The 23,938-nt window shown below is 45.2% G+C and overlaps 1 protein-coding gene across 1 annotated transcript in view; it reads right to left on the bottom strand.

Moving 5' to 3' along the window:
* Positions 1-781: 781 nt before the first annotated feature.
* The window catches only part of nhsa (Nance-Horan syndrome a (congenital cataracts and dental anomalies)), a 59,593-nt gene continuing 36,436 nt past the window's right edge, over positions 782-23,938 (bottom strand). Inside the window, exons 2-9 of the mRNA XM_041935720.1 lie at positions 13,955-14,107; positions 12,607-12,740; positions 11,685-11,747; positions 9,668-9,860; positions 8,081-8,212; positions 4,642-7,476; positions 3,953-4,076; positions 782-3,874 (exon numbers count right to left, since the gene is read on the bottom strand). Of these exons, the coding sequence (XP_041791654.1) occupies positions 3,241-3,874; positions 3,953-4,076; positions 4,642-7,476; positions 8,081-8,212; positions 9,668-9,860; positions 11,685-11,747; positions 12,607-12,740; positions 13,955-14,107 (4,268 nt within the window). The 3' untranslated portion in view covers positions 782-3,240. The remainder of the gene's footprint in view (positions 3,875-3,952; positions 4,077-4,641; positions 7,477-8,080; positions 8,213-9,667; positions 9,861-11,684; positions 11,748-12,606; positions 12,741-13,954; positions 14,108-23,938) is intronic.

Raw genomic sequence — 23,938 nt, 5'->3', positions numbered from 1 at the left:
TTAAATTACCCAGCAGACATTCTCCTGTGGATTCAGCTGAAGAGCGCCCTCAAGTGTTCATCTTCAGTCAATACCTGCCATTTTTTATTTACCTCTAAACGTGTTTACTTCTGTTTAAGAAACAGCAAAACACAAAAAGTACGACCACAATCACGACTGTAAAAGTAAACCATGTGTTTGGTTTAGAGTGCAGAAGAAAATAATGGCTTGTATATGAATGTATAAGACAATGTTATAGAGCTTTTTATACTTCACACGGACTCTTTAATAATTCTTCTTCTACCATCCTGTGAAACAAGTCAAATTCTTTTACAATCTGGTTTTGTTGTGAGATTTGGCGCCATCTGTTGAGGACAAAGCCGACACTGCAGCCACATAAATACTGCATTTCATTTGACAGGTTGAGTATTCAGATACTTTGCCTGAGCGAAAGGAGCAACAGCACACGGTAAAAACACGTCATGTGTGTTATAATATCTGACATATTATTAAGCATTAGAGTGTAGCTAGCATTAGTTGTAGCTGGTCAAAATGGAGGTAATTTGAACTATTTCATATACTGTTGGGTAGTTTAATCAATAACAATGCATCACATTTTATTAAGTCACATAAAGCTGGCACATAAATCTAGTGAAATAAAGTACAAGTACAGCACGTAAGTAAATGTACTTAGTTACATTACAGCACATATCATGACATGTTGTACTCATATATTTGCTATGTGGCCGAGTAAAAACACCTGTAAAGCACGAAGAATCAACAGCACCACCGACCCAAAGAGCCATTTTCAAAGCAGTCACATTTATTTGTCTTTTCATACACATTCGCTAAGCAGCCTGTTGTGCTCGCACTGATAGGATTTACTATGGGATCTCCACAATGCTTACTAAAAAATAAATACAAGACAAAGTGTTCCACAGCTCAAAAATATACAAAGGTTTGAAATTAATGTAAACTTTGAAAACATTTTTTATTTTTACATAAGAAACAATTCAACAACCTTTGTGACAATTCCAAAAGTTATCGTATTTACACGTTTGTACAAAAAATACAAAGCTGACACCTACAGTATGTCGAGGCTGATCCGGAGTGAAATGCTTCTAGTACCATAAGTTACGCTGCGACTCATCTTTAGTATCGGTTTTATGTTGTCAAGAACGTCTCGGTCAAGTAAACGAGAGGAGAAAAACAGTTTGATGCCGTGTGCACGTTCGAGCCTTTGGCAGAAAGCGTCTACTCCACCACTCCAAGAGTGAGAATGATTCAAACAGCTGCATGGAAAAGTCTATAAATATCTCCAGGTACAGCAAGAGACAGCTGGAACTTCACAAACGTCACTTTATCAGTGCAAAAAAACAAAAAGAATAAAAATGAAATGGTTGGAATGACGGCTCACAGACATAACCCATCGTCTACCCTGTTATATGTCATTGCATTAGTACGGAGCATCATTAAGGCCAAAATGAAGTTGATATTTACAGTGTACCTATAGGGAAGAACAGTCTTCCATAGGGAATATGGCTACATAGACTCTGTCATCTTTGCATAATGGTTGAGTACCATCACTGCATTAAACACCATGTACTTCTAACATTACTGTGACTATGTGGGACTCAGGGTCACTCCTCAAACCTCACCTGTAGCTTATGGCTGTTCCTGCCATCTTTTCAGGACATTAATGAGCTGCTTTGTCTCTGCGACCAGTGTCTGATTTAAAATTTGCCTCTAATACACAAAATAAGTATCTGAATAAAATATGCCGTCAGTAACACCAGCAATTCATTGCATACTTCCGTCCAATTAAAGGTGTAATCAGGGAGCGCGCAGAGGTTTTCTGTGTCAGTTATAAAAATAAATAGATTTCATTTGCTGCGACACAGAAAACATGAAACCGTGGCGGGTTGGCGTTTGATGGAGAATAAAATAGACGAGTTTGGTACAAAATAGCAGCAAATGCCACATCCCTTAATCCAGAACTTGTTCTTTTCATCACGGATGATCACCTGGCTCCAAATTTAACCCCACGTCCTCCATCAAAACCCCAAAATCTCACAAAATCACTCCACCTGCGGAGGCCCGAGCTGCTTTGTCACGTACTGTCTCTTGTTGAGTAAAATAAGGCGTAATAAATCCTCCTGAACACTTTCCACTTGCCTCTTTCAACGATTCGTAAACACACCAAGTCGGCACACCAGAAAATGACGCTTCTTTTTAAAAAAACACATGACCTCCTTATTCTTTTACAGCTCTCCTATTTCACGACCTCCAACGTTTTGATCACTTCTTCATCTCCCACGTTAACACCTGCTCCCCTCTCGTCCCCTAAGATTGTCGAGTTAGTGCTCGGCTTCGACGTTTCCTGTCTCGCCTCCAGTCTCTCGTCTTATTGCGTGAGAATTTTAAAATGCTGCCGTACGAAGCTATCTCATAATTGACAGTATGCTTTTAAAAGGACTGAGTAAAATGTGCAAATGCATCAATCGACTTGATGCACTGAGGCTTCACATTTGTCCACTGCTGGCTCTCACACAGTGTTAGTCCTGATCTTCAGTCGAGGGGGGGTCAAAATAATCTGTGTAACTGGCGTGAAGACATTTAAAAACTCATTGCATAGGTATTCACAGAATACAATACAGTTAATCCGATATATTTCTCTGTTTGTACAAGATGCTGATAAATGTGAGAGTTTTTTTTTAAATTCTGAGGATAAATCTGACCACAGTTCAGATTTAACGCTGATATACTGTAGCAGGGCTGAAGGAAGGCAACCAGTTGGGCGTCGTACATGACTCTGTGCAACATAAACTGACCAAATCATGTCTTTTAAAAGCCTGTTTTTATCCTGTAGGACTGATCTGGAATCAAGTCTTTCTCATCATTTCTATTTGTCACATATTCTTCTACAGAATGCAGATGTAAATACTCTGGCTCACTGTTTCTGATGCTGCGTGTTCGTATGGAGAGGAGATTTTTTAGACGTACTGTATGTATAAAACATTTCTAAACACAGATAAAACTGTTGAAAGTATCCACAGATTAACCAAAAGGAAACAGCTATGAAACTCAGCCACAATTAGTAAATGTATGATTATTAACAACACGGTTTCTCCCTAATGTTCTACATACCGACACTCCTGCCCTCACCACATCTCATATATATATATATATTATGACTCATTCTGGTCCATGTGTTTTCACTGTAAACTAACAATAATTTCATACCTTCTGACACTCTGCTCTCTACGTGGAGCCCTGTGACGAGCGGTCGTCGTGAGGACTTCCGTCCGAGTTCTCGGTCTCGCCCTCAGAGATCGCCTGCATGGGCGCCGAGTACAGTCTGCAGCGCATGCCGTAGCGGCTGCTGTTGGCGGGCGGCGGGATTCTGGAGCGGCCCTGCCTGGAAGCAGCACATGTGGGGAAGGATTTCGGGGAGAAGCCCTCGGCGTTGGCTTTGGGGTAGGGGCTGGAGAGCTGATCTGGTCCTGATGGATGCTGCTGCTGTTGCTGCAGGGGGGAGGCGGGCTCTTCGGGCTGCCTGGGGGACTCCATCAGGGTCTCTCCGGGAGATTTAGGAACGACGGGGCTCTTGAGGATCTCCGTAGCCGACATGCGGTAACTCGAGTCCGAGCGGCTGCCCTTTTTGAGCAGCAGCAGTTTGAACTCCTCGTTGGAGGTGCTGGACTTCTTCACGTTCCTGTAGATGGGTCCGGTGGCTCTCTGCGAGCCCGGTGGGGTCACAACGGAGGAGGGGGACACCAGCGACACCGGGGAGCTGACGGCGCTGCTGGGTGGAGTGTTCCCCGACGCAGCGGTGAGGCGGTTCCTCACACCCAGCTCAGTGGAATCCTTCCTGCCCAACACTTTCCGTTTGGACCTGAACATGAAGAGACCCAGGTAAGACTCTCTGCAAACGGAGAGCCAACACAAACACGCTGCACGCCAAGCTGCTCACCTGTGGATCATAGCAAACAGGTCCTCGGTGGTCCGAGCTTTAGTGGGCGACAGGAACACGCTGTCGTCCTCCAGCCTGGACTCATCGCTCAGAGGGGACGCTGCACTATCACAGGCTGTGGAGTCTGGGGACAGAAAACAGTGGACACGTGAACACGCTGCTGTGATCATGCTAGCGTTTGAAACCTTCATGCAACGGTTGGTGGGTTGTTTGCTTGCTGATCCTCAGCCACAGTCCTTATTCAGCAGATTAGCTGTCTTTTACTGTTAAACTGCAAATAAAGATGCTTTTTGAACATTTACTGTTATAGCAAAATAAGTGACTTTTCAGGGTCATTTAATCGATTCATTTTCTGTCCAATGAATAACCCCCAAAAAACTAAAGGTCAGTTTTTTCTATCCTGTTAATCATCACCTTGTTTATTAGGACACAGACCTCAGTTTGATCTACATAATGTAGCACATCTGTGATCCTGCATTTTAGTGTGCATGGATTATTTTTTATATTGACAAGGTGACAATCAAAATTTCACACAACATGCACATAAACCTCGATACTGAGTAAGAAACGAGAGCGAGTCGGCCAGTATAACTAAACTGTGCCCTGAGACCCGGGGACATCTGCAGCCTGGAGGCTGGACATGACCACAAATGTCAGATTCGAATGTGAGACGATGAAGACAGACAGACCTTTACTGAAGTAGTCGTCCGTCTCTGCTGTGGACTCCTCTTTGACATCCTGAGAGGCACTTTGGGCTGAAACACCTGATGACTCATGTTCCACATCTGTGCTGCCTTCATTTCCGACTGGACTCTCTCGCAACGCTTCTGATTGGCCGCCGGTAGCAGGCACTTTATCGAGACTGCTGCATCTCTTGGGTGAACCGTGCAGAGCAGAGGGAGGAGGACACAGTTCTTCTTCTTCTTCAGACGGCTCAGCTCTTTGCTGTTGTAAAGGCCGCGACTGCGAGCTGCAGACGGATATTTCCGCCGTCTCTCCGCACGCTTCTCCTTCGTGACCAGCGGCCCTCTCGGGGATGTCTGACGACGCCTCCGCCTGCAGACTGAATGCTGTCATGCTCTCTGAAGGAGCCTCTCTGTCCGACTTGGTCCTCGTCTCACTTTGACATCCTGCTTCTCCATCTGCAAGCTCTTCGTTTGAGGTAAACATTGATTCACAGGGCCCCTGCGGGGACATGTGATGTTGATGTGAGTTGTATAACGGGGGACTCTTCAGCTCTAAGGACTTACTACTGGAAAGTGTGCTAGTTAAGTTCACAGTGGGACATTTGAGTGTGGAAGTTTTGTCCTCATGACTTCCCTCATGATCCTTTCTGATGGATCGCAGCTGTACCGAGTGCAGCGCTGTGGGTGTGATGGACATGGCGTGGGCGTTAAACAACTCTGAGTTAGGTGGTGCTGTCAGTTTGGCAGACACTGCAGCTTTTTGCTTGTTTTGATGCAGGACCTGAATCTGGGTCCTGTAAGCTGAAGCCTTGTTGCTGACACTGTGAAGGGCACTTAAATCGAGGTGGGAGGGAGGGATGATTGGCAGCTCCAGGTCTCTCTTCGAGGTGGCTCCTTCCCTGCAGGAGAGCGACTGCAGCGACAGCGAGGACAGAGACGACTTCCTCTCCGGGACTTTGGGCTTCCTCTTGCCGCTGGACGGTGACAGCGGTCCAGGAAAGAAGGCGGAGGGGAATGAGGAGGTGGGGGTTTCTGACTGACTGGAGTAGCCGCTGGATGGGCTGGCCAGGCCTGCTAGCTTCTCTGGAGAGGTTAGCTTGAAGTCTCCCTCCACTGATGGAAGTGACGGGGTGGTGGCTCTGGAGCCAGACTGGGACGTCTGAGACTCGGAGCTTTCCTGTGACTTGATGCATTCAATGACCGTCGTACCTGTCGCTGTGCTGGAGTTGGACAAAGATCGGTATGGATCGCTGGATTTTAAATCATTCAGTAGCCACAGATCTGCATAGTCTGACTGTACAACCCCTTCATCCTTAAATGAATGTGCATCTGTGGAGCTGAACACGCCTAAGTCAGGTAGATCGGCTGAGCCCTCAACCCCCCAGACCACAAGGGGCTCCCTGACTAGTGAGGAGTTCTCTATATGACCCGGGGAGCTGGACAAAACCAGCTGCAGTTTCCTCTCCTTAGCAGAAAGCTGCTGCCCGCAAGTAATCTTTGGTTCTTTCTTGTCAGGGATGTTTCCCTCACTGCATATTTTTCTCAAGGATGAACTCCTCTTCGGCGGAGACGGCTTCACCTTTGGTTTCCTTAAAGAGAGGCAGCGTCTCCCCAGAGTCATGTGACCACTTAAATCAGAATGGGTGCAATCAGAGCCGGGGGATGCATAGTTGTAAGTGAAGCTTTTGCTACCTTTCAGACCACAGTCAAAGTGCATGGAGGTGTAGTAGCCTTCAGTGTCTACGGAGTAGTGTGAGACGGAGTCAGCCTTCTCCGACGCCGGTTTGTCGGAGTAGCTGCTCTCGCAGGTGGCCATGCTGGTGTAGCTGGGGCAGCCCAGGCTGCTCTCGGCCTCTCTGCTCGGCTCGGGGCTGAAGTCCTGCGAGCGCGGAGGGTCCGGGTGGGGGTAACCCCACTCACCCTCGATGGGAGTGCTGACCCCGACTTCCTCTAATATGTCCATGGCTGTGGAGGAGAAGGAGCCTGCCCGCTGGGTCCTCATGCCCTGGTAGTGGTCCAGCATGAAGCTGGTCTGGTCATCGATGGGGTGAGTGGCAGTGTTCAGGGAGAGCTCAGAGTCGCAGTGCGAGGAGCCCGTCAGCGGCGGAGAGGCAGCTGGGGGGATTGTTTCTGAGGTCTGTGAGGGGCAGGTGGAGCTGCTCCCGCTCCAGTTCCCACTTGAGGACTGGTGGTCGTCCTTGTGGTCCATCTGTCCTCCCAGCACCCCTGCGACTGAGACCGAGTGGACGGGGCTGCTGAAGGTGTCTGAACTGGATGAGATCTCACAGCTGCCCATGTCGGCCTTCCTGGGCAGCTGGGATCTGGTCCTCTCCATCCAGCTGCGCTCCGGACTCTCTGAGAGCTGCTTGTACTTCAGGCCCAGCTGGTGTTCAGCCATGGCCTGTTCATCCATGCTCTCTTCTTCATCCTTCAGAATCAGCTCCCCAGGTCCAGGCAGGAAGTCCTCAGCGTCGAAGGGGGAAAGCTCCTCCTCATCGTCGCTGTCGTTACGCCCGTTGTCTATCATCCGGTTCCCGTCTCGGGGCAGACTTCGGGAGCGCAGGCGTGCGCCCACAGAGCTGGTGAACATGGCGTCGACGCTGTCCGGCAGGCACGAGATGTTGCCTGCAGAGTGGGAAATGGAGAGGGAGACTCCCTGACTTCTCTGGGCTCTGATCCTCCTCCGAGACGGCGCTCCTGAGATCAAAAAGTCTTCTGTCTGGCAACCTGAGTCCCTGGTGTTGAGATGGCTGGCCAGCTCCTCGCTGGAGGGAGTGATGTCAGGACTGGCGTGAACGATCACTGTCCGCTCTCTGGAACTGGGAGAGTCATCAGAGTCTGCAAGAAGAGGGGGACACAAGGACCATAAGTGATACCATACGTGACAAACTCAGAAACAACTGTGGTTTAAAACCGAGATGAGCACACGTCTTTGCTCTTCATACTGTTTATAAAGAGTAAACATTTATTTCACTGTCTCTGTCACAATAATACATACAATCATATAGTGGCTTAAGGTGTTGACCATGAATCACAACCTCCATAGTTTAATCCTAGCTGGGAACTTTTGTTGCATGTCATCTCTCTCCCTCATTTCCTGTCATCTCTCTGCTGTCGTCTGGCTAATAAAGGCACGAAATGCCCCAAAAATAACTCTAAGAAACGCTGAAAGTACACCTCCTTTCATATTTATGTCAACATTTCATAAAGCTAATCTTTAATCTTTTCTTTCTGCAGCATCCTGATGTGAGTTTAACACGAAATGACACACGATGCAGCGAACATGTGATTTAGACCAGTAACACTGAACAGTGACACCATGTGTTAAACATCTCTGCACGTGACAAAGATTATTTTACTTCATCAGCAGCAGTTTGAATTGAATTTTAGCTACCGCCCGTGTCTGTGACTGACATGGAGAGTCCGACATTAAGTCACATACCTAAATCTTGCTGCAGCTGCCTGGGAACGCCGGCGACCGTCCTCCGTCTCCTCAGCTTCCTCCTCCTCTGAAGCACAGACTGCGAGTGAACGAGCGAGCAGCGCACACTAGCATCTCTGTCAAAGCCAACCCCTGCAACGGAGACGGGACATCTGAGGAATCTTTGTTTAGTGGCAACTGCAGCCATTCCTTCTTTAACTCTCACGCTGTCTTGTAAAAAAAAAAAAAAAAAAAAAGATATCTGTAACACTCGGCTGAACTAAATTAGATATTCTATAAAAATAGCAGTCAGGAGTGGAGGAGAGTTTTCTGATGGAGCACCACAGTCAGACAAACTGGGTGCCAGGAGAAATTATTCAGTCATTTAGTACTGCGCTTTACCTAAAACATGCAAAAAAAAAAGAAGGGAAACCAAACCAAAGGAAAGATGCTACTTTCTGCTTCAGTTTTGTTGTGTTTCCTGCTTGTCTTCCTGCCTCGCCGTACGTTATGACTATCATGTGATAGCAGGTCAGGCCTTTCAGCACCACAGCAATCGCTGGACTTTGCTTACAATGTGCATTTTTCCCCTCGACTGTCTCTGACTCAGCCAGCGTTGCCGTATAGCTCTTCTTTTGAGTCGATGCGAGCGAGAGTAAATAACATCGGGCAGGCCTTTTCAGCTACTCGGACAGAACTTATTAGCATTCTTGTCACGGCGTCTTGCCTCGCCATCACATGCACAAAGCGTTGGAGCATGAGAAAGAAAGTTAACTGGGCACAAAGCATGACTTGCCCGTTGAGAATGATTCACCGTGGCGTCATAAATGCCTTTGATAATCAGAAGGTTTTATAATTAATTACAGACTTTTCACATTTTATTGTTATGTGGGGATTGCAAACTCGACACAACAATTGCACAGCCTGTACTCAGCAGTGAGAGCAGTCTCATCTGACTGCTGGTTTAAACAACCACAGTAAATGCTAAAAGAGTACTTCAACATTTTTACACCTACTCGCTTTCTTGCCGAGAGTTAGATGATTAGATCCATACCACTGTCATGTCCGTGCACTAAATATGAAGCAGGTGATAGTTAGCTTAGCTTAACATAAAGCCTGGAAACAGAGGGAGGCTGCTAGCCTGACTCTGTCAAGCTGGAGTTTTATGGGAGGTGAGGTGCCATAAATATTTCTTTCCTGGCATCTTGAAAACCACAGATTGTTCTTTTCAGGCTTTGGCTTTTGTGCCAATTAAACAAGCTCAATACAACATGTTAATCACAGAATTTAAGAGGTGCTGGTGGACTTCTTTTTTACCTTTTGGACAGAGCCAGGATAGCTGTTTTTTTATGCTAAGCTAAGATAATCATCTCCTGGCTTCAGCCTTATATTTAACAGACAGACAGCAAATGCTGTCAACCTTCTCATCCCACCGCAAGCAAGAAAGCAAATAAGCGTATTTCCCACAATGTCAAACTATTCTCTAAAGAAAAGCTAGAGAAGAGCTAAAGAGAGCTAGCGCCGCTAAGGGACAGAACGGCAAAGAGGTTTAAACACCACAGCTCAGTCTTGTCACCATAGATTCAGACATAAAAACTTTAAATTTACCAGTCACATTAATGGGAATGACACATGAGTTGATGACTTGGGAACTGCTTTTCATTCTTTCCTCTGGGGTGGGCAGCGGCAGGGCTTTAGACCAGTTAGTCTGCTTGTCCAGGGTGGAGGGGATGTTAGGGATGGGAAACTTAGACCGGTGACCTAGAGCCACCCCGTCAGTGTCGGGGTCAAAGGGCGCAGCCTGCAACAGATGGATATTTGCATGGTTAGGTTGTGAAGGTTAGGTGGCATTACATGAGAAATGGTACGGCAGAGTTAAGAATTGATCACGCTCGGCTTCACAAAGGCGAATTTGTACAGTGATTCAAGTCAAGAGCGGAAGGCTAAGTGTGGAGATTAGTCTTATTACACTGCAGCAAACTGCTTACTGTCAGAGCAGAAAATCAATACACATGCCCTTCCAGGAAGCAATTTTTTCCCCCTAGGATGGCAACACCACACCCCCAACCCCAACCTTCTTGGGTGAAGAACATTTATACGCTTTGATTGGATGAATGAGACTTTTTTGCCATCCTAGGAAAAAAAAAGCTTCCAGGAGCTGAGTTTCAAGTGGGAGTGCAAAAAAAAAATCCAGTAAGTAACTGAAATAAAAAAAGCATGCTTTAGAGAAAGAGAATGGAAAGCACAAGAAATGAAGAAGAATCTACTCATGCAAAAAAAAAAATGAAGTGCACAAAGGAGAAACTTGTTAGAATCAGGAAATACCTGCTAAAAACTTTCTGACCACCTGATTGTGTGTCAGATCAATGAAACCTTTGTTTCACACTGTGCAGCACGTGCTGTGATAAACGCTGCATTAATCGCCTCTACGCTCGACAGCCACAGAGACGTGACAAACGGTCGTTTCCAGCCACAACACGCTGGTTTGGAAACTCTTCGTTCGTGCCCTGACGATCTGTGGCACCTAAAGAGACTCTCCTGCATAATAACGAGACTCCGGAAATATTTGAGGGGAAACACTTCACGGCAGCATTCCTCTGAGCGGCAGCTTCAGTATCAATCACTGCACAGTCCCCCCACGTCTGACTTCTCCATAACTCCACATCCTCTTTCCATGGGCCTCCTCGCACTTCCAAACTCAAATCTCTAATAGCTCCGCGCTAAATGAATTTAGGCTATCGAGTTCTTACCTTGAGGTTCCTACAGAGAGCCACATGTGAAACTGGGAGTGATTCTCAGGCTGAACTGGTTCCCACCTTCACAAGCCGACAACCTCCCACCCCCATTTAAAGCCAGCTCTCGAGCCTTTGTGCTCTCTGTTCCCAGCAGACCAATGAGACCCTGACAAAACCCCGGCCACAAAAGAAACCGGTTTCCTTGGAAACTTCTCCCGACTAGTAGAAAAAAAAATCAAAAGGAGAGCATTTACAGCTGATTTGTTTCGAGAACAGAAAGGCAGTTTTCGGAGTGTGTGAGAGGAAGGATGAGCCAGACGGAAAGAGTGAAAGAAAGAGAAGAAGAGTGGACGGGATGAGAGGAAAAAAAAGGAGTGGCGGTGTTTGGTGTTTGCCCCCGTCCTCGGGTTCATTTCTTTCTCACGGCGGGCATCGAGCACGATATATTTGGTGAGGAAACGGCACAGAGAGAGGAACGCGAGGCTGTCGGCGCTCTCGGGGACGGGTGCAGCGAGCAAACCGCAGCACAGAGGGATCATGGGTAATCACAGGCGCGAGCTTCCAGAAGTCGACCCTATCATTAGAGAAGCGCTGCGGCCCTCGCGCACACACATTCTCCACATACTGCGCGCTCAAAGCCCGACAACAGCTGTCTGAGTGCGTAGACGTGTGACGTGCCAGCGTGGACCAAACTTTAAAGTGGCGTTCTCCTTCAGTTTCACAACAAACAGCGGGACGCCGCCTCTGCCGGAGAGCCGCGTGCATTTCAAAAGAGATTCATGATGTAAATGAGAGGGAGTCGAACGTACAGGAACAGGCGAGGAGTTGCGAAATAAAGTGTTAGAAGGAGCACACAGGAGGGAGGGAGGGATGGAGGGAGGGACCACTACCTTTCTGCTCCAGGGAGAGAAGCGGCAACATTCGGTAGGGGAGGAGGAGCGGGTGGATTCAAACTGAATTACAGGGCAAAAACAAAAAAAGGACAAGAAAAGCAAATGACAGAAATGAGCATATTCAACATACACATGGACAAAACAGTACTTAACCTGGGGAGGAGGAACATGAGGAGCTGACGATAAAAACCCGTCCTGAATGGTTTATTCTCGAGGTGATGAAACATAAAGATAAATCCAGAGCGGTCAAATGAAATGTAAACAACCATGCTCTGCACAGACAACACATCACAAACACGCTGCTCCTTGTTGTTTACCTGCGTTTGTGCTAACTGAGTTGTTGCATCTCTAACAAGTCTCTCTGGCTGCTTGTAGGGAAAAATGTGCATTTCACTTCAAAAGTACATGAAAAACCTGTGCATGGCAAGTACGTCATTCATATCCATCAAATAAAAGCTAAGAAAATGGTACCATTTAAAAAAATCTATTAAAAGTGCAAAATAATGTGAATTAAATGACACGCTTGTGTCATTTAACACGCATGTGTGTAAAATGAAAAGATCATTTAGATTACAAATGAATTAGGGCTGCAACTAATGATTACTTTTATTATAGATTAATCTGCTAATTCTTTCAGATTAATAGATTAATCATTTAGCTGTAAAATTGTTCAAACGGCTTCTGTCCAACCAACAGTCCAAAACCAAAAAACTATTCATGTAATGTCATAAATAACAAAGAAAAGCAGCAAATCCTCCCATTTAAGAAACTGGAAGCAGCAAATATTTGACATTTTCGACTAATCGTTGCAGCTCCATAATGAACTGACTGACTTTTCCCTGACTTCCTTAAAGTCAGATCAAAATGTACAAAGCATACAAGAAGGAAAGCTGTTGGAGCATAACGCCCGTCGTCTCACCGTTGTCAGTTTTATGGACCTCTTTTCTTGCCTCCGGACGCTGAGCGGGGAGGGGTACATGGGCATCGGGGGCACCGCAGAGATCGAGATGGTTACTCTTCGCTCCCTGCTGCCCGACCGTCTCCTCTGGTGATCTGCAACAAGAATCATGCGAGACGCTGAAGACGATCTGCGTGTAACCCCCCGACATACTCACACAAATGCATAAAATCTGGTTTAAAGGGGAAAAGATGAACTCTCCAGCATCAGCTTAAAGGACACATTTTCTTCAAAAGCTTAAACTAATGCCCGACGCTGCTCCATCCATTTATCCTGAGGACACAGTGAGCACGAGCCACCATGTTGGTACGTTTATTTTTCTTGTGTTTTATCTGTTGACTTTGTCCAAACAAATCTGCAGCGTGTTAGACAATGTTAGCCAACGTTAGCGTGCCAAGTTACATGATGATAGAAAATTACAGAGTTAGAAAACAGTTTGCTGAGGTTTGTGCTTGATGAGCAGAGTCGAAGCTGCAGGGAGCGGCGGAGGGGTGGGTGGAGATAGAGGTGGAGACTGCTTAGATCATACTACATGAAGGCAAATGCTGTGTATATATAATATATCTCATATATAATATGAGATTCTGATGAACAGAGATGAGTCTTTTAAAATAGACTTGAAACAATGTGACTCTGTCCTTTAAGCACAGAATGGAGGAACAAGGAAGCCCAGCATATAAATAAAAAGGCTGGACACAAATACAAAGCAATAAATACATCCGGTATACAATGAACTCTGCCTTTGTGAAGCTTCTAATGATCAAAGATGAGTCAGAGAGGTGGTGATTCATCTTAACTGTCAGGCAGTTAGTGTTTTATAATGGTTTGCATTCAGTGTTCCTGTTAATCTGTCCACCAACGGGGACTGACAGAATAATTTCCATACAATGCAATCAACTGCAACCGCTCAAACCTAAATAATTACAAGAGGTTTAATGTTATGAGTTATCATTATGAGCTTGACAAACATATGATTGGTTGGATTGCACAGGTGTTTCTATTACTATGTCCACTCCTTTAAAAAATAATTTTTCATTTCATTTTCTCTGCTGCTCTTACAACCTGGATGTGGTTGCAAAATATGACCACTAGAGGGCAGAACAACCCCAGAATGACAGGTACTCACAACAAGATGTTGGTGGAAAGCATAGGTGCAAAGGTGACTTTTTAAATAACACAGGTGAAACCAAAAAAAAAATGACACGACAAATAAAAATGCAGAGTGGATTAATTGGGAAGGACGCAGAGAGAATGAAAGCCAGCTTTGTAGCAGCTGCTCAGCTTTACTTCTGGAACTGAGGGGGCTCACCTGGCTGCAGGGCCCACAGGCTGAGGTTGGCTTGCCTGTGGAGCTCTTCTACACATGCTGGCCGGCTGGAGGGGTGGAAAACGTTCCTCTGCTGGTGCCAGGGAGCTTGGTAATGTGTTGTCAGCTTACTCTCCACGTCCAGGTTAGACACCGCTGCAAAAGAGAAACCGACCAGGTCAGACGACACCTAAAGCAGGTGCAGATGGGCCAAAGTTACTGGACCCAATTCTGGTGACAAACAACAAGAAAACAGTGAAGGCAAACAAACTGTTGCTGCGCTACAATCATCAACATCCCACTGCAAAAAGTGAAATCTAAATAAGATGAAATATCTTAAATCAAGGTGTGGTATGCATATTTTTTGTCTGACACAGACTTTCTTTGCATCCAGACAAATGTTCTTATTTTTATTCTTTGCTGCACTATTTTTCAGATAACTGTGGGTTCTTTGAGACTAGATGTTTTAACTTGTTTTAAATATCTTTATTAGTGAAATCTTCTTGTTCTGTTTGCAGACCATTTTGCTTATTTTATGTAATATTTACCTCAATTTATTGCGTTTTCTTGTTTTTCAGAGGTGAGTTTTTCCAGTGGAGCCTTGAATTATTTTCCAGGTCTTTTAACACGTCAGTGATAACTTATCTAACCCAAACTGTTTTCCTCAGATGCTGTGTAACGGCTTGAAGCTTGTGGCCAGTATAATGCAATCTGCCAGCTTCTGTTCAGCAGGGGAAACAGCCCCAGTCGTCTTTATCTGTCTTGATAAATGGGGTACAGCACACGTCACTGGACCGACAGAAAATACTGAGTATGCCAACAGATGTAATGGAAAAGCTCATCACAAGGGGCAGCCTGCTGAGCTCCATGACTTCTGGTAAGGAAGCCTTTAAATTTCCACTCTGGCATTTTTGTGGTGATACACTGGTTAAGATCATTAAGGTGAACTCCACAGCCTCAGACAAACGAAACTAATGAGCTTTCCATTACGGCGGCGGTGTGATGCCATGAGAGCAGCCGAGCTTTCAGAAATGATTTGGGATCTAAGGCGGAGATGAAATAGCAGTCGTATAAGAGAGCCTGAGAATGAAGAGCAGGATATTCAGAGCCAACGTTAGCAGGACAATAGCCTGTTTCTAATGCAATGCCGTTACCTGCAGCCAAACAATAGGTATTAATGCAACCTGATACTGTGACTTTCATCCTCTAAACACTGACCAGTACCTGGACTAATCTCGCTGCTCCCCCTCACACCTACTCAGCTTACAGAGGGAGACGCTCAGCTCTCAAATTACACACAACACATGGACGAGGGGGGAAAAGTTTGAGGTTAAAAGGAGCTGTTTGTATGCCGACTGCTTAAAATATAAGAAGTGATTTAAACAGTAACTGGTGTGTATGTGCAATAAATAAAGACAAACACGTGAAGAATGATCAATAATCATGTCGAAACAGATTCTTCTCCCCAAAAACAAACAAATCTCACACACACACACGCACACACACACACACTTTGCACTGATACTCAGTATAGCCAGATAATAAACAGCATAAAATAAAACATGTGAGATAACATCTTACACATCTATAAGGGAATCCAGTGAAAATCTAGAGGCTTGAACCCTCTAAGCCTTAGCTTTAGCTGACAAACACATCTGTCAGTCTTGGCGGACATTTCTGGGCTTGTCCTTGACCTGGCAGCTTTACCGAAACACACTCTGTCTGACCCCCATGTCTGCTCGAAGGCAGCTTTGGCTGAGCACGCTCCGAGTTTGCTTTGTAGTCCAGCCAGGAGCTAACTTTAGTCTGTTTCACTCAAAAAAGACGTAGTTCAACTGCTGATGGCAGCAACCAAAGGTCAGGAAGCCCAGCCTGCTGCTGATCAAACCGCTCCATGTGTAAAGTGATCTTCTAGCAGCACGACGACTGTGAATTCTCTGATAAGTCCTTTCCGCGACACATGGAGCCATGCATGAAGTCCCCAGGAGAGGCGGGGTGTTTATCTGCTGTCCCAGAGGCAACTTGACGTTTTCCATAAAACACCCCAGGGTGATCTAAAAGCCCTCTGTGGTGACCCCGCTGACCTGAAAACCAGCTCTGTGCTCTGTCTCCTGCTCGGCTGTGGATGCTGGAGGTGAACTCATCAAGAGCAGAGTCATGCATGTGGAGCAGAGCTGCTTTTCATATATCAAATGGTTTTACTACAAGTCACGTTTTGCTGCAAAAGGATGAGGAAACAAGTCCACGTTCATCGATTTTTTAGTGGAATCGATTTCTGCCGATTATATAACATCATGTTAACTTTTTAAAAAGATTTCTAAACTTTGGACAGCCATGCCCGCTGTTTCCCCGCTGTTTGAGAGCGGTGCCGACCCTCTAATCGAACTGTCCGCAAGAAAACAAACAAGCACATTTTCAAATGTCAAATTACATGACTGAGCCATAAGCTCCTTAGCATAGATCCTCTGTTCTTCCACAGCATATTCTCCCATTTGGTGTTTTCCTGATGGTGTAGGAGAGAGCTGTCTAACACTTGTTCCACAGAGATCTGATGTCTGCAGACAGCCACAGCGTATGATTCACATCACTGTCACACTTCAAACCATCCGCTGATCCCTCACTTCTGTATGCAAACATCTGTCGTTAATTTCATTTATTTGGGTGTTTCCTTTGATTTGTCGCCCAGCATCGTGTATGCAATATGTGTTTGGCAATTAACTATGCAACACAAGCCCAGAATATTTCAAACTTGAAACAGCACAGAACATTGTGATGCATGCCTCTAACGAGCTGTGCTGAGATAAGTGAGTAACCAGTGATGTGTTGAGATATGAGCCCTCTGACCCTGTTTGTCAGCCTCTCCCCTCCCTGCCTCCCTGCTGAGATGTGAACTGTTGGCCCCGCTGTGACACCCTCAACGTCTCCAGCAAACTAAAAACCCATTTGACAACAATAACAACAAGTAGGACACAGACTGTGCTCTCTGTGCCTGACTCCATTTAACTTTTCCCTGTTTTTGTCTCCCCCCCGGCTCAAAAACACATCAGCACTTCCTTTCACATTGCTCAATGAAATCTGTGACTTTTGGTTCAAGAGGATGTGCATGTACAACAAAGCTTGAGAGGCCTTTAAGGAGGTTTTCATCGAGGCAAGAGGTCCATATGGGGAAACCCTTTAATGGGAGAGCCGTGGTCAGCTGTTACCCCAAATAAGGCCAAAGAAAACACATCAGCCGTCAGTCATCTCATTGACCTCTTGGCAGCTTTCTCTTGCTTTCACATGCAGGCTGAGTGATACTCAACATGGCTGCACGGAGCCAAACGAGCCACATGGCCTCAGGTGAGAAGAAAAACAAGACTTTCAGCAAAAACTCTACAACACTTGATTTCCACTGTTTGCAATCAGACTGTCCTTAAGTTTGTAATAAGCATTTTCACCCTGTGATCTTTCCCAGTAATGTGAAATGAAGCACGACATTGTCTGCACCCTGACACAGCCTATCAATCTCTCCTCCACCTCCTGTTCATCTGCAGAGGGATCATCCCCAATAACCTCATTGCTATCAGCCCTGCCAGCAGGCCTGCAGGCCAGGAGGAGGGGGGATGAAAGCCTGCATCCTCAGACTGCCTCTGCCTTGTAATTTACTCAGCATTGGCCCAGACAGGAGCCAAACCAAACCCCTTACACCCACACTCACACTCTCACACACCTACAATTTGCCAGCGGCCTGGGAAAACACAGCGGCATATGTCCGCCATTAGGTCACACTTAGATAAGAAAAACTTTTTCTGACCTTCATAGATCAGTCAGACAGGTGAGCGAGGACTGTGACTGTCCGCTCTGTGTACTGATGTGAGTTAGCAAGTTAAATTAAAGACTTAAGGCCTATTTGTGCCTATTTGCACTTTTCTAGTTTTACCAGAAGGCCTCATTAGAAATTACCCCCTCCCCCCATATCCGTGTTTGGTGCGGCACATTTGCATAGAATAACACAAGCCTGTATTTTACTTCAATTTACTGACATTATCCCTCAGATATGATGTCAAAACTGTGCAAAACATCCACTTCGGGAGCAGGGAGTCTCCTGTATTAACACCCAAAATGTTGTTAAAACTTTCATTAATAAAAGTTTGGAGAAAACGTGGAGAAAACAACAACAACAAAAAAAACAAAAGTCCCCTGGGACTACTATTATCACGTGTTTGGCAAAATATTTAAGTAATATGTGGTGAAAATTTTTATTTACAAATCACGAATTTGGCAGTTTCATGCAGGATTAAGATCAGAGATGACCTCTGCAATTATTACAAATTATGAGAGGTCGCCTAGTCCTGTGCAACTAGGGTCTTCTTCAAGTAATTAAGTGGGAATTTTTGCACAAGAAATACCAAACAATTGAAGAAAAATGCAGAAGTGTTGCCTCTGGAAGGCATGTCGGGCTTGTGTTCACACTCTGTAACACAGGTTGAACTACCAAGCAAAACAAGCCAATGTCTCCAGCACAGGAGAAGAACACTTTCATCTCGACATCTCTTACATCTTGTGACAACGCTCAAACAACGTGCAGACATGTCTGTCTAACCACTGTGGTCGAGGTAACAAGTTGTGCATGCAGAGCAAAAAGACATGGGAGGTACATGCAGCTCAATTAAAGCTTCGTTAAATTATACAGTACCTTGGAATGTGAGTGCAAGACAGCATCCTAGAGCCATGACAGAGCTGTGTGGTTTTAGCTCTGAGCATCAGTGAGACATTAAATCAGTCAGCGTCTCTCCCCCAGTCACCTCAACACAAACCCTGCGGCCCTCATGTCCTCACAGCAACGTCCCTCCTCGTCCCTCCTCGGCTCGGCTGCCACACTGACCTACAGCTCCGCTGCAACATCTGCTCACACTCCTCCCCCATGTCCCCTTCCCCACCCAGCGCTGGGTACAGATGGTCCAGCCAGGCCCTGACTTGGGCTACCACTAATCTGTTTATGGTGTCCTACAGGAGAGTAGGAGTGTTAATCCAAACCGCTGAAACAACACTGACCGCTCAGCCCACAATGGAGGATCACGGAGGGTGCAGAGGAATGCCAAGGGATACGCAGGACGGTGCATACCTGAATCTGTGACCCAAATATTACTGTGTTCAAGTACAGGTGTGTTACTGTCATTCAGCTTTTAGATAAATCTCTGATAGGCCCTGAACTATTCCAATCCAGTATTGTGCTGCAAATTAAAGAAGGTCAAAGAGCCAGTAAACAAAATGCTGGACAGATTTAATCTAAAAGCATGATTTCACATTAGCGTCTAGCTGGATGTCAGTAAACACTGCAGCGCAACAGAACAAATGACAAAATAAATGCTGCTCACCTGAATCGGGCAAGAAACAACACGTACAAAGATCAGTTAGAGGAGAATTATCTGCATCTTTCCGAAATCTAAAGCTCAGAACTGAAATCTGCTTGCTGTCAGTGAGGAAAACCTGGACCCCTCCCCAAAAAAAAAAACCCAATGCTGCTGCTCCATTGAGTGTCGGCGGTCAGCTGCTGGAGAAAGTCCCCACTGAGGTCTGATTAGTAAAACACAAAGGGTTGCAAAGCCAGTATGCACAGAATAATACCCGGCTCGGTAATCCGCTCTGAGCACACATCCATCCAGCTGATGGCAATGTCGCTGCTGATGACCCGCTGCAGCAGGTGGAGCACAAGACTGTTTACGTTCAGGGAAGAGGCGAAGCTAAAGCCTGCAGACCTGCTGAGATGCTTTGCTGAAGGAAAACCTGAGTGAACAACTGCAACAACTTTGCCTAAATGTTGAAATTTTAACTATAGAGAGACGACTGATGAGTAAGGATATTGCTTTTTTTGTATAAAACATCCAAATTTTGTTTTCTATCTGACAGAAAAATAACATGATGCCTTATTGATTTACAGAACAGCCAGTCTGGATAAGGTAAGATCATTCTTTATTGATCCCCCAGCGAGGAAATGTGGGTGTTACAGCAGCACAAGGACGGTGTAAAAACAGATATATACAGACAAAAAATAAACATTCTAGACAACAATTAAATTCAAACCTCAAAATCACAATGGGACACATGGGATCCTACATTTCCCACATTACATTTGACCCTCTCTTCCTCGTAAATGACCACGAACTCCACACTTCATGCCCTAATTTGTAATTCAGGCTTTCTGCTATGCTCAGGTTGAGCAGTACTCGTAATGAAGAGTAGACCGACCTTTACTGCCTCTTTAAAAAAATTTAACCATTATCAAAATTGTTGCTGATTAATTTTTATAATTATAATCAGCACAAATCGTAATCACACAATGTTCATACCAAACTGTGTCCACAGCCACTGAGTTCAGTTTGCACAAGATGATTGAACTATTAATCACATTTTTACTCAACCACTTGACCCAATATCATATAAATAATCTCTCCATATAACAATAATAAATATATATATAGTATAATAATCTATCACATGACCATTCACCAGTGGTTGGTGTTTGCCTCCTGCACATGTAGGCAGCAGGACCATAATAAAATGCAGGATTTAACTGCACAGCAGCTTCTAGCATAGACGAGAAGGTCAGCAACACCTGTAATTCATTATCTGTGTTGAATAAACGCTGGTCGGCAAGGCTCATTTATCCTCATATATACAGGCTGATGCTGTTTAATTTCCTCCAGAAAGGGGTCAAGTACGACCCACCCGTGCTGCACCAGTGTGGACACTGGGCGTAAAATAGCTAAAGTTATGCATTCAAAACAAAAAAGTATTGGTGTGGATGTAGCCTAGAACGCCTTCCTTCCCTCACCTCACCTGGAGCTTTGATGTGGGATAGCAGGTGGGCCCTGTGACCTCTGCTTGGAATGTGATGCTGGGAACCAGGAGGCCTACAGGGGGGCTAAACGAGCCATTGTTGCAGCCTGGTGCTGCTCTCAGCTGCCTGCAGGTACCACAGCAAAGGGCTGCTAAGCTGTAATCAAAACACTGGTTGTCTTCCTGAAGTGCTTTACTGTCCCTCAACACCAGTCATTTAAATACCTGGTAGACAAATGAAGACCAGCCCCCCCCTTATGACAGCTGATTCTCTTCATAGTCCCTAATGTGCGTGACATTTTCAGGCTGTTTAATTTATTCTTCAACTCAACATAATGAAAAGTATGTGAGACGATGACATCATCCCAGCAGGAAAAGTAGTGCAGGTGTGAGAAATTGCTCTTGTTTAATTGCAGTGCTCTAAAGTCTGCTTGTATTTCCCGACTCGAGGTCATAACGTCAGCACGCGCTGGCAGTGCCGCAAGCCCACACACGAAAACTCGTCTGGTGGCGAGGTTAAATCATTCTCGTGCTTCAGGAGACGCTGCTTTACGCTCAGATTTTGGATCGGCTTCTGGACCGCCACACTGTCTGTGTGCTTGAGTGCCGGGAGGTGCATTAAGGGTGGAAACGAGGAAGGAGAAGGGGAATCCCATCAGATATCACAGTTTCCATTATAAGAGATGAAAAAAGCATTACCTCATGATAAACACAACGTTCTGCTGGTAGTAAATAATGAGATAAATGGCCGACTTGCTACGCTATACATATTCAGCGCTGCATGGTCATGTACCAACACACAGACCACCATACAAATGTCTTGGATAGACAAAAACATATTTCAACACCAGGGAAAAGACTCAAACCCACATCACTAACAGCTTGAACCTCAAAGCTTCCCTCTTGTGACACACTCCCCGACAGAGCTATAACATTTCTAATGTTTATCCATTTCCCAAACACACACACACGGTGCTTAAACAACTCTGACTCAGAATTATTTTGGATAATATCTGAAACCATGCACATGGGACATTTCCTGATGCTGAAATCCTCCCGAAGATCAACCAAAGCTGCAGAAGAGGAGCTGTGTGTACGGCTGAGGCCTGTTTTCTCAGCTGCTTCATATTACCACTACAAAGTCCAACAGCAGGCTGCGGTGACTTTGAAATACTTTCCATTTTGAAACCTCCAGAGTGGTACATATTGCAGGGCGGGCGCGATGCCAACGAGACGATCTCTCACCCCGACGAGAGGGAGCTCAGATTCTGGAGGTTTGGGGAAGAAGAAGGATGTCGAGCGATGCCGAAAATGTCTGGCTCAGAAACACTTCCTTTGTGAAAACTTAACAGCATGTGGAACGTTCATAAGAGTGTGTGGCGTGTTTTATAGCACCGTAATGAGCAGGCAATTCAGTTAGGGCGTCATAACACATTTATGTGACAGCAACATTAAATTTGGTCATGTTTCTGAGCACAAGGACAAGAGTTTGCACGTACAATAAATATGACTGGAGACGAAGGGTGATGTGGAGGGGCAAAAAGTGAAAGCAGATGAGGAAAGTAAGCCTGAGCCTTACAGTCTGAGCCACAAAATATTTAAAGCTGCATTCATTATTATTTCAAATATTTAGTTGACCTCGACAGAACATTTCAGTGTCTTTCAGTCATTGTTTTGGTTTTACAGCCTAAAACTTAGATGCTCTGGTTGACTCTTACTGCTCTCGCCAACAGCTTTCATTGACTGAGAGCTGGTTTTAGCAACAAAGCTCTAATAAACCAGCACAAAAACTTAGCAAAAGTTAGCATTTAGATGGTGAACAACAGTGGAGGATTTAGCAGGATTAGTTGAAAACAACAGAGCTAACAGAATACCAGACTTTTAATGAGCAAAGTGTGCAGACACACAACTTCAAATTGATGCTAATGTTGTTCTGTGTGTACTGGCTGTGTAAATAGAACAACTAAAACTGCAAATACCGGTTATTCATTACAAATATGTTCACGTCGTGATGATGTAAAAGCAGCAAGGCATCATGATGGAAGAGCTTGAAGTGGAACTAATGAAAATTTGGCAATTCTGCTTAAAAAATAAGTGATTATAGCGATAATGATTAATCCATTACAAAAATAGTTGCAGATTAATTTTCTGTCAATCGACTAATCACAGCAGAGTGAGGCGCAGTCTGGATCGGCCTCAAAGCATTTAGAGACAATGAAGTTCTTTCTTGTAGTTCTGCAACCATAAGTCATGCTGAACAGCTCGAAAAGTGGGCGTTCGCACTGTAATTCCCAGTTAATTGCAATTAAATCTTGATTCACACTTTGAAAACAATGACGAAGTCACTTGGAATTTACTGCAAGCAGATTAAAAGCTTGGAAAAAAGAAAGGTCATTCGTACCCACTTCACCTCTGAGTAAACTCTCTGCTTGTCAGGAATGTTTGCTGGCCTGTCCGCTCAACACAAGCTGACCTCTTGTTTACCAGCATCCGCTCTTTGACTCACCCTCGCTGAGCAATGAAAGGCGAAGCCACGGCATGACACAAACCGTGAATGAGAGCAACTCCCAGCTCACAGAAACGGCCATTTCATTTTTCTGTCCTTTACATGCACACGCAGCGGGGTCAGCAGGGGTCGGGGCCCGCATTCGGCAACCTTTTACCTCTTGACCTCCGGACACCTCATTATTAGGTCTGCACACAGAGTGGGAGGTCAGCTCACATCAGTAAACACTGAAGTAAATCACTCACTCATTGGCCACTCAGTCTCTCCACTTGGCCTATTCTCTATCACAGGAAATGCTACTGACACTGATGAATGATAGAAGCAACACATCCACTTGATATTGGCGATAATAACTGCTGATAATGAGTAAAACTAAAACAGTGTTTTTTTGCAATTACTGCCCCGTGTTATAGGACAAGAAACTCTTCCCTGACATTAATTCAGACCAGAAAAGCAGCTCTTTAGGCTGTTAATGCTGCACATAAAGGAAAAACAGAAGAAAAAACTGTAAAAAATCCTAAGTACACTTAAAATTCCTTCTGCCCTTAACCCAGCACGGAGTTAATTTTACAGCTCCGTCCTCCTGATTCACTATAGAGGCCTTTGGGGGGGCTGCAGCACACCCTCTCATATCACATCATTTAACGGTCTTTGAGGTCACA

This window comes from Chelmon rostratus, chromosome 4 (genome assembly GCF_017976325.1).
Source record: "Chelmon rostratus isolate fCheRos1 chromosome 4, fCheRos1.pri, whole genome shotgun sequence".
NCBI classification, from domain to species: Eukaryota; Metazoa; Chordata; class Actinopteri; order Chaetodontiformes; family Chaetodontidae; genus Chelmon; species Chelmon rostratus.
Note: the sequence above shows the minus strand (reverse complement) of the source record. Positions and strands in the feature narration are given on the sequence as shown.